Source organism: Mesoplodon mirus (genome assembly GCF_964341445.2).
Source record: "Mesoplodon mirus genome assembly, chromosome: 5".
Lineage (NCBI taxonomy): Eukaryota > Metazoa > Chordata > Mammalia > Artiodactyla > Ziphiidae > Mesoplodon > Mesoplodon mirus.
Genome location: NC_138980.1, coordinates 32,177,527 through 32,189,005, shown reverse-complemented (window position 1 = coordinate 32,189,005; position 11,479 = coordinate 32,177,527). Strand labels below are relative to the sequence as shown.

The window sequence follows — 11,479 nt, the reverse complement described above, 5'->3', positions numbered from 1 at the left end:
TAATAAAGACAATATGGTAGTGGCACAGAAACAGAAGTATAGATCAATGGAACAGGATAGAAAGCAGTGATAAACCCACGCACCTATGGTCAACTAATCTATGACAAAGGAGGCAAGGATATACAATGGAGAAAAGACAGTCTCTTCAATAAGTGGTGCTGGGAAAACTGGACAGCTACATGTAAAAGAATGAATTTAGAACATTCCCTAACACCATACACAAAAATAAACTCAAAATGGATTCGAGACCTAAATGTAAGACCAGACACTATAAAACTCTTAGAGGAAAACATAGGAAGAAGACTTTTTGACGTAAATCACAGCAAGGTCTTTTTTGATCCACCTCCTAGAGTAATGGAAACAAAAACACAAATAAACAAATGGGACCTAATGAAACTTCAAAGCTTTTGCAAAGCAAAGGAAACTACAAACAAGGTGAAAAGACAACCCTTAGAATGGGAGAAAATATTTGCAAACGAATCAACGGACAAAGGATTAATCTCCAAAATATATAAACAGCTCATGCAGCTCAATATTAAAAAAACAAACAACCCTATCCAAAAATGGGCCGAAGACCTAAACAGACATTTCTCCAAAGAAGACATACAGATGGCCAAGAGGCACATGAAAAGCTGCTCAACATCACTAATTACTGGAGAAATGCAAATCAAAACTACAATGAGGTATCACCTCACACCAGTTAGAATGGGCATCATCCGAAAATCTACAAACAAATGCTGGAGAGGGTGTGGAGAAAAGGGAACCCTTTTGTACTGTTGGTGGGAATGTAAATTGATACAGCCACTGTGGAGAACAGTATGGAGGTTCCTTAAAAAACTAAAAATAGAACTACCATACAACCCAGTAATCCCACTACTGGGCATATACCCAGAGAAAACCATAATTCAAAAAGACACATGCACCCCAGTGTTCATTGCAGCACTATTTACAATAGCCAGGACACGGAAGCAACCTAAATGCCCATCGACAAGACGAATGGATAAAGAAGATGTGGTACATATATACAATGGAATATTACTCAGCCATAGAAAGGAATGAAATTGGGTTATTTGTAGAGACGTGGATGGATCTAGAGACTGTCATACAGAGTGAAGTAAGTCAGAAAGAGAAAAACAAATATTGTATATTAATGCATATATGTGGAACCTAGAAAAATGGTACAGATGAACCAGTTTGCAGGGCAGAAATTGAGACAAAGATGTAGAGAACAAACATATGGACACCAAGAGGGGAAAGTGGCAGGGGGTGGTCTTGTGATGAATTGGGAGATTCGGATTGACATGTATACACTAATATGTATAAAATGGATAACTAATAAGAACCTGCTGTATAAAAAAATTAAATTAAATTAAAAAAACATAAAATAATAATGATAATGTTACCATAATTTTTAAAGTCCTAGAAGTCCCATAATTAGTTTTTTTAAATGCTCAATTCTCAACAGTAAATGTATTTATTTTTTATTATAAAAAATCTCCATCCCCGTCTCACCCTTCCTCACCTACCCCTTCAAACTAGGTGGCAAGCAGAAGCAAACCTAACAAAGTCCACCATATCCCCAAAAGCAGAAAGACGGGAGGTCCCCACAGGACAAGGTATGCTGGTGTCATCACTGCAGAGCCCTCCTGCAGGGGGCAAGGAACGGGAACAGCTACCATAACAAATATGAAGGAAAGTGGAATGGGCAGCCAGACAAAAGACTTGTACAATTTATACCAATTTATAAATACTTTAGGTGCCCACCAACTCCAAGAGAACAGACCAAGCTAACTATACAATGGAAGCCTCTGCCTGGGCCTTCTCCGTACATCAGGTCCCCCTGTCAGGAATCATTAGGAAGCCCAAAAAGTTTCACAGTCCCAGCTTCCCGACTGCTGTCATATTTGCCATCTTTGTCATCACAAGCAAATGCCAGCAGAGGCCTTTTGGGGTGCCAAGCCACGGTGAAGGTGGGGGACTCACACTGTACCTCCCACAGCTTGTCTCCTATAAAAATCAATAGAGAGAAACCAATCAACACATTAATAATAAGAGACCATACTCATCAAGTACTTACCTACATTAAATCATTTAATCTGCTTAATAACCCTATAGGATAAGTACAATGACTACCCCATTTTGCAGAGAACACTGAGGTGCAGACGGGTCACGAGGCAGTGGGTGGCAGAGCAGGATGTGAACGCAGGCCAGTTAACTTAAGAGCCTGTGCTCTGAACCCGGTTCTACCCTTCCTGAAAAAACAGCAACAGCAGCTGTTTGTTGAGCACCCCTTATGCATCAGATGGATTATACTTTATCTTAATAAAGTATATTGACAATCTAGCAAGGCAAGTATGATTTTATACCCCATTTTATAAAGAAACAGGTGACTGAACAGTTAAGTCACACCTCAAAGAAGCAGCAGGGAAAAAAAAAAAGGGAAACAGCAGAGTCCGCACAGGAAGTCAGACTGTTTCCAAAGCCACAGATCTTTCTACTAAACCACAATGACTTGCAAATAGATTTCTTTTTCCAAAATTTTTTTCTTCCTACTTGTGGAAATTAAACAATTTTTCCAAGCCATTTTTTTTAGTCCTACTTAACTTTTTTTCAACCTTAGAGTTAAGATTAATGTAGTAAAATGTTCACAGTGTGGTGCTGATTTAAAAATGCATGATACACTGAATTATACACTTCAAACTGGTCAACTATATGGTATGTGAATTGTATTTGAATAAAGCTGTTTATATATATATGTATATATACACACACACACACACATATGCATATATACGTATGTGTGTATGTGTATAAAGAAGATTTTTTTATTGAAGTATAGTTGATTTACAATACTGTGTTAGTTTCAGTTGTAGAGCATGTACAGCAAAGTGATTTAGTTTTGATTTTTTTCTTTTTTCTTCAGATCACTTTCCATTACAGGTTATTACAAGATATTGAATATAGTTCCCTGCAGTATACAGTGAATCCTGGTTGCATATTTATTTTACATAGTTTGTATCTGTTAAGCCCATACTCCTAATTTATCCCTCCCCCAACTCCCTTTCCCCTTTAGTAAACCATAAGTTTGTTTTCTATGTCTGTGAGTCTGTTTCTGCTTTGTATATAGTTTTTTTTTTTTTTTTTAAGTAATCTATTTCAGGGACGGTTAAACGCTCTTCATAATGCTAGGATCTGGCAATCTATAGCCACATGTCTGAGCAAATTTCTGTGTTACACAGACATAAAAAATGGCGTCGGAGGCTGCTACTCCCCTTCCATTTCCCTTTCGGCCTTTAACTCTGTGCATGCATTGCTGCTGAGAGTAAACACTGCAATAACCCTTCTGTAAGGAAGTTTGGTTCCTGACAAGATGTGAGCAGTTTGGACTCAGCAATCCCAATTTTACCCAAAAGGATGACTACATAAGTAAAATGATACTCATCAAAGAATCATTTATAATGGTGTAAAGACCAGAAGCCATCTAAGAGTGGGGCAGCTTAGGTATATACTGGTATAGCCAATGGAATTCTAAACCCCATTAAAAACAGCAGTAGAGCTCAACAGCCATCGCCATGTAAGAAGCTATAAGATCCTGCAGGTGAGGAGGGAGGGCCCCGGAGCAGCAGGAGAGCATGCCTGCATCACATGAACACAAGAGGACATGAAGGAGCTGCATGTCTGGATGGCTGGACAATGCTCACCAAAATGCTATCAAGAGTGGCACTCTTTAAATTGTGGAATGTCAAGCTTTTTACTTTCTTTGAAGTTTTCTATATAGTTTGAATTCTTTTAATAAAGTATCATGTATTTCCGAAAACAATAAAGCTACGTTAAAAAATAAATCTGGAGAAATTCTTTTGTAAAATGAATACTCACCTCTCATTTTTCTATTTTCAAGTTCTGTTTTGTTGCTTTTTAAAACAAATCACATCTATTTTAATAATTTCTTAAATTATAAAATGTATGTATGTATTTTTTAAGTCCACATACAGGCAAAAGATAGAAATATCCCGCAATGCTAAAAGAGGCTGTATTTAAATGGTGGGATCATTCATTCAATCATCCATCCATCCATTTATTCATTCATTTTTCTCCCTTTCTGTATTTTAAAAATTTTATTATAATGGAAGAATTAAAACTGAATAAAATGCAAAATATTTTCTTTAATCACTCTCTTTCAGACCTACCCCTTTCTTTCCTAACTCTTTGCTCCCTCCATTACCCGACTACAATAGTCATAATAAACAAACTTGCCTTAAGGAGTCTGTGCTAATGCTGGCATTTATGCTAATGCTGGCAAAGTAGTAATGAGCAGAGATGAAAACACATGACAGGAGAAGTCCTGATGGCCAGAAATGAAAGACAGAGGAGTCTCATTAAGGTAGTGAGGGTATAGTTACCTGTCTCTACTTCAGCAATGTCGATGAAATGATCTTCTGATGCCGATGCCAGCATTTTCCCATCATGGCTAAAACTGAGGGTCCTCACAGGCCAATCCAGCCTATAACAGAGTAGACAGAGGAGACATTAAAATAACCCAGTGAGAGGAGGGCCCAGTTTCACCCAACATGACATAAAACGAATTTATCCAACAAGGAAAGTGCTGGCAGAGTTGCTTACCTGGAAAAGCACCGAACACACACTAACTCATCTACATCCCAGAGGCTGACCAAAGCATCTGCGCTTCCTGTAGCAAAATACTTCCCCATGGGGTCAAACTTGATACAGATGCAGTTGGATGGATGAGCATTGATAGACTGCACAGGCTTCAGCTCTGGGTAGCTGAGAAACAAGACAAACAGCAATCAAACTGGGGGAAGAGGACCGTGTACTAAGATGGTAAGAGAAGAAAATGGAAGTAAAACAACAGAACAAATATCAAAGCCTGGAATTTCAAAACAACTTTCCTGAAATAAAAAGATGTCAAACAATATACTGAAACACCACATACCTGAGAATATGAACCCAGACTAACCAACATGAAGACGTATGGTAGTAAAATTACTGGACTTTAGATTGTCAGACTTTTTGACAGTAACACTTTATGCGAAAAGAAAATGGAGTAACATACTTAAGATACACCAGCAAGAATATATGAATTGAAATTTTTGTATCTAGCAAAACGATTAATTATAAAAAGTTCAAATAATAAGCACAATATAATAAAGTATCTTTTTTTTTTTCTTTGCGGTACGCAGGCCTCTCACTGTTGTGGCCTCTCCCGCTGTGGAGCACAGGCTCCGGACGCGCAGGCTCAGCGGCCATGGCTCACGGGCCCAGCCGCTCCGCCGCATGTGGGATCTTCCCGGACCGGGGCACGAACCCGTGTCCCCTGCATCGGCAGGCGGACTCTCAACCACTGCGCCACCAAGGAAGCCCCATAAAGTATCTTAAAGTTTTAGAAGTATATAAGCTATAATAAGGATGAACTCAGGGAATCTTGTTCCCCTGAACTCTTCCTGAGGAATCAAAACTGGAAAGTGAGTTTTGACAATCAGTGACTAGAGATGTACCAGACTTACCAGGCTGGTAATGAGCATTAAATATGTAGTTTCTTGTGGAAATTATATATGTTTAAGGTATAATATGTAATAGCTGTATAATCTGACAATACATAGTATTAACAATTTTTTTTAATGGAGGAAGAATGAGGAAAGCATATTCAAAAAGCAAAATTTACTATTTTAAGCAATCATATTGGTGGTGGTGGTGGTGGTATTGTTACTCTGAAATATCTCTATGTGTAACAAGGGATGAAGGTAATAAGCAACCATGGGATATTCAAATTCTATAATCCCCTGCATCTCTGAGAACCAGAACACTCAGTTTGGAAGGAAAGAGATTTTAACTGGAAGTTATCAGTATGAATTCACAAAGTATTTTATCTTTAAGGTATATACAATACATATACTTCTTAGCTCTGTCCACTGGAAGGGTCTAGAAAGAGTCAACCCAACAATATGGACATTCCTAGCTCCAATATTATTTTCTAGTAAAAGAATCCAGGAATTCTCAGAGAATTTTCTGATTAAAGATTTGAGGCAGGAAAAACACAAGATGAACCTGGCATATCTTGTCATACCAGGGAGCAAGAAACTGAAGACTAATAGGATTATGTCAAAAAAAAAAAAAAACCAAACAACTCAGGAACCAACTTGAAGAGGATCCCATTTGCCAAAAATAAGATAATTTGAGCTTCAATAAGAATAATGATTATGATAGACTGAAACACTTCTACCATGCTTAAATCCATGAGTCCATAATGATTCTTTTTTATTTAAAAAACCATAGCTGATCATCTTTGGAGGTGATAGAGAACTAATTCATTACCTAATGACAAAGGGAAAGAATCAACCATTTATCCTGCCTTCTCTAAATGAACTATATTCCTGGGTAACCAAACAGATTAGAGGAAATGTCTCTTAAATTCCAACAAATAAGCAAGCATTTGGAATCAGCAAAATCCAGACTGGGACAAGCTCCACAGGTTAACAGCCTGCTTTTTCAACAGCTAAGTTCTAAGTAAAAGAAAGGGATGGAGAGGGACTCCGTAGTTTAGCTGACTTAAAAAGGCATATCAAACTTTTTTAAGTGGGCAAAATTAGAGTATCTAGAGAAGCACACTTGGTAGCTAAAACTACAAAGAAATATTATAAAAATCAACACTGTTTTGGGGGGAGGGAGTTTTGATTAGGAAGGACAAAGCCCATGGCAAGACTTCTGAGGTGGCCAGCAAAGTACTATTTCTTGACCTGGTGGGGTTACACAGGTGTTAAGCATATACTAGTTCATTAAGCTATACATTTATATTTCGTGGTTTTCTGTATCTGTTTTATTTTCTAATAAAAAGGCTTAAAAAAAACCATTGCCTACAGAATAAAGTTCAAATTGCTATGCATAGAATTCCAGACCCAAATAACCTGGTCTCAAATTATACTTCAGCTTTATCTTCCCGTTTCAGGACGTCTCTCTTCAGACACCTTATCTGCCACCACTCCCAGCAACCCTGATCTACCAACTACTCTCTAAATAAATCATGCTAATTCTCACTTGTTTTGTCCATTGTGCAGTTCCCTTTTGCTGCTTCTTAAAATTCAACTGATCTTTCAAGGTCAAGCTCAGAAGCTGCCTCCTTCAACCCCCAACTGCCACAATCAAAGTTTCTTTCCTTGGGATTCTACAGCAAACTCCCAGCCTCTCACACAGAGCCTATTTCACTCTGCCTTACATTGCTCACCCAAGATAACAGAAAGAACAGAATCAGACAGACCTCAATTTCAATTCCACAGTTTTCATTCATTTAGAGAATATTCACTGAGATCCTAATTTTGTGTAGCAGATACTGGGCTAGGCACTAGGGATTTAACAGTAAACAAGTTAAATACAGTCCCTACCTTCATGGAGTTTACAGTCTAATGGAAGATACAGAGAAGTAAACATGCAATTATAATGTAGAATGAGAAATGCTTCCAACAGGAAGTACACAAAATAAGTTTCTAACCTTGGGGGTGAAGATGGCTTCCCTGGAGGGGAAGTGATATTTAAGTGGAGACTTTAAGGGTACGAATTAGCTATAATTCCAAGTGCATCCAGTTCTAGTGCTCACCAGCTGACTAGTGACTCTGAGTCCCTGAGCCTCGTCTGTGAAATGCGAAGCACACCATCAACTCCCTAGGATTTCTCTGAGGACTCAGTAAAATATAAGGTGCCTAGTTCAAAGGTGCTCAAGAGAGGTTAGAATTCTTTATTACTACAGTTGAACCTTGAACAAGAAGAGTAGGGGTGCCAATTCTCTACACAGTCAAAAATCTACATATAACTTAGTTGGTCCTCCGTATCCATGGTTCCTCTGTATCCGAGGTTCCACATCCCAGATTCAACCAACCCCAGATCAGGTGGGACTGTAATATTTGCTCTTGAAAAAATTCACCTGAGCAGTTCAAATCCGTGTTGTTCAAAGGTCAACTGTATTAGTCCTTTTGGGTCCTTCAGAATAGACTCACATCTAATTCACCTTGGTATCCACCACAGCACCCAGTGCAAAGATATGACAGTCCCTTCAGCTAGAACCCCCTCACCTGAGTATGTTGATACAACCATTGCCATTTGTCAGGAAGAACATGTTATTGTCATTGTTCCAGGAGATTTCATTGACCTCAAACTTGAACTGCTCCTCCGCTTTGGAACGGTGTGTCTTGGCATCAATGAACGTCACCACATCATCCTTGTTGCCTACAGCAATGGTCTGTCCATCGGGACTCCAGCAGATATTGATGTTCTCCCCTGGGAACCCACATATAATCAGCAAGATAATGTTAGCCCATAATCCTCCAGAAGTTTATTTTGTTATCATAGAAAAACTAGAGCTATCGCCAGAGCTCATTCACTAAGGTCCTCGTCAACAGAAGGGAACTACCACTTACAGATCAACTGGGAGTCCAGCACATTCATCTACAAATTTCCCCCTTTAGTTCTCACGTTTCTTTAAGGGACACTTTTTACCCCCATTTTACAGATGAAAAAATGGAAGAGAAAGGAGCCAAAGTGTCAAAGCTGTGAAGTAACAGAGCCAAGATCTAAACCCAGACTTGACACCAAAGCCTCTAACTCTCTTACACCAGCACTTCCCAAACTCCAGTCATTCACATGCCATTTTCACAATTTTTGTACTATCCATGTAACAGCTATACTTTTCTTCATTCAAGATTTTTATTAAAATTGACCCCCCAAATTTTTACTTAAATAGCTTCACTTTAGCAATAAATTCTATGGGCTAGTTCTTTTTTTTCTAGTAGGCATTAAAATATATACACAATCAGTTTTTAATGTTCATCCATATACCACCTAAATCACTCACATATCACCAGTTGTCTCGTTGGGGAAACCACATCATTCCACCTCCAGGTACACGTCTTGCCAACAAAGTCCAGTAGCCCACATTGAATACATCAATTAAAAATTTCATCAACTTTACTGATTCTAAGATGCATATTTTTTCACACTTTATTACCTATAATGTATCTTAGAATGCATGAGGATACATCTCAAAATTTTCGGTGTACCATGACTATATGATAAATAAAACTTTATTTTCTTTCCTAATGGTCCATAAAATACTGATGCATCTTATAATCAATAACATCTTAGTCAATAAAATTTAATAAAGGGCCTCAAGGTTTATAAGGTAATACGTGGTGAAGAACAGTCTGTAAATGTACTGCATAACTTCCAGGTCATTTTCTCCCAGACCATCAAAGCCATTTATTCCAAGATCAGCCATTCTAGTCTATCAGCAGTCTCCCAAATTCTCCATTCCTTTGCACATGCTGTTCCGTGCTAGAGCTGCCCACCCAATGCACCCTGACCACTAAATCTATATGGCTACCCTAAGAGTTTGCTCAAATTCTGTGAGGCCCTCCCTATCTCCCCCAGGCAGACTTAAGCATTTCCATTCTGGGTATCCAGTTTGTAGACCTCTCCGTTATAGGATGACCACGTCATATTACGTTAGTGTTGTTTTTATACATATGTCTCTCTCCTTGCACTAAACCCTAAGATCCTTGGAGCTGGAAACTGTCTTATTCAGCTCAGTAGGATGTCCCATACCTACAGGGTCTTGCACAGAGAAGATACTTGAAAAATGCTTGTTGAATGACTATAAGTAGCTTATCTTCCTACTGCCCACTCTGAATAGTCACCTTTAGTGTTCACAGTGGCAATGCATTTTGTAGTCCTCACATCCCAGATGCGAATGGTTTTGTCTCCAGATGCAGTGACAAAGAGATCAGGATTACTTGGATGCCAACAGAGCTGGTCCACACTATCCCCATGTCCCCGATAATTGTTTTCTTTGACCTGAAAGAACAGAATACAGATGTCACTTCACCCATATGTACCTGCCTCCGTGGCCATGGCTCACAGGCCCAGCCACTCGGCGGCATGCGGGATCCTCCCGGACTGGGGCACGAACCCGCGTCCCCTGCATCGGCAGGCGGACTCCCAACCACTGCACCACCAGGGAAGCCCCCCATGTAACTTCTTAACCTTATTTAAACCGAGCTATCTTGTGACCAACAAAAGTTTGGGTAATTAGAGAGTCGAATCCTTCCAAGCCTCTTCCCCCAAACTCTTTCCAATATCCTCCCTCCCTTCCTCCCCAATCAGTGTGAACTGTTCTGAGGATGGGTTCCACATCAATGCCCTTACTCTTTGGCTCTCCCTGGCCTTCCTCCTTCTTTCTGGTTCTCTGCCACCAAGGGGTCCCAACCCACCTGCTCATTGCCACTGAGGCCCTATCATTTTCAGAGAGGCCCTCCTTACCACCGCAGTGAGCCCACCACCACTGCCCCTAGCCACCCCTCACCACCACACAATTCCTCCCACCACTCTCCCACACACCCACCATCCTCCTCACCGCCCATCCATCCATCCTCCTCACCCCCCGGTCTTCACTATCCCCGCACCGCGACTCCCCGTTCATCTTCACACCTTACTACTACACTCCCTACACACCGCCACCTCCCCTAACCACCAGTCCTCCTCTCCAGCATCCCCATCTTCACCCCCTACCACCCCAGCCCGTTCACCCCCTCCTCACCCTCACACTCCTCTGTCTCGCATCACACACGCCTCTCATCTCCACACCCTTTCACCCTCCTCCCCTCTCCTCACCTACACACTCCTCACCCCCGTTTTCTCCTTGCCACCACACCTCGTTTTACCACAGCCCTTCTCCCTAGCCTGGGCCGGGTCCTAGCGGCTCACCAACCGGTCCTTCTCCAGCAGGAAGACGCTGGCCGTCTTGTCGAAGGACCCCGAGGCCAGGCGACGCCCATCGCAGCTCCAGGCCACCGAGTGCACCTTGGCGCTGTGCGCCGGGAACTCGCGTGTCTTGCTGTGGCCGCGGAACAGTTCCTGCATCCCGAGCACGTAGCGCGTCGGGCCGCTGGTCACTGAGCACCAGGGAGCCATCGAGCCAGGACCGCTCTGGCCCAGCGCCGAGGGCCCCATGGACGCCGCGGGGACCGCCATGCCGAGCTGCCGGACACCGGCTGGGTTGACTCTGCGGGACCGCAGTCAGCCCTGCCGCTGCCGCCGCCGCCGCCGCCGCACGCACGCACGCGGGAGAGCGCCCACTCTTCCGCGCAGCCGCAGTGTGGACCATCCAGAAGGGACTACAAGTCCCAGCCTGCAGCGCGCGCCCGCCTTTCCCTTTTCAAATAGTCATGGTTCCACTTTAAGTTTCCTTTACAAATAACGGTTAGGAGGTTTTTAGGGTCTTTATTTTCCCCTTACCTACTACTTGGTATATATATTTGTATCCCTGTTTAATCGAAGAAATAAGCCAACGCAATTCTTCTAAACCTCCGTTCGCCGTCAGTCAGAAACACCTTTTTTCTAGGGTTGCTCCCCACCTGTCAGCCACCTCTCTTAGAGCTGAAGGCTCTCAATTTCTTGCTGGAGAAGGACCAGCTGATGA

At 41.5% G+C, this 11,479-nt stretch overlaps 1 protein-coding gene across 1 annotated transcript; it reads right to left on the bottom strand.

Moving 5' to 3' along the window:
- Positions 1–1,708: 1,708 nt before the first annotated feature.
- Positions 1,709–11,115, bottom strand: THOC3 (THO complex subunit 3). Its single transcript, XM_082621808.1, has 6 exons — positions 10,765–11,115; positions 9,699–9,855; positions 8,079–8,283; positions 4,621–4,782; positions 4,401–4,501; positions 1,709–2,007 (listed from the first exon to the last, which is right to left on the bottom strand). The coding sequence occupies exons 1-6, from the start codon at positions 11,029–11,031 to the stop codon at positions 1,844–1,846; spliced, it is 1,056 nt and encodes a 351-aa protein (XP_082477934.1). The 5' UTR covers positions 11,032–11,115; the 3' UTR covers positions 1,709–1,843.
- Between the last annotated feature and the right edge of the window lie 364 nt (positions 11,116–11,479).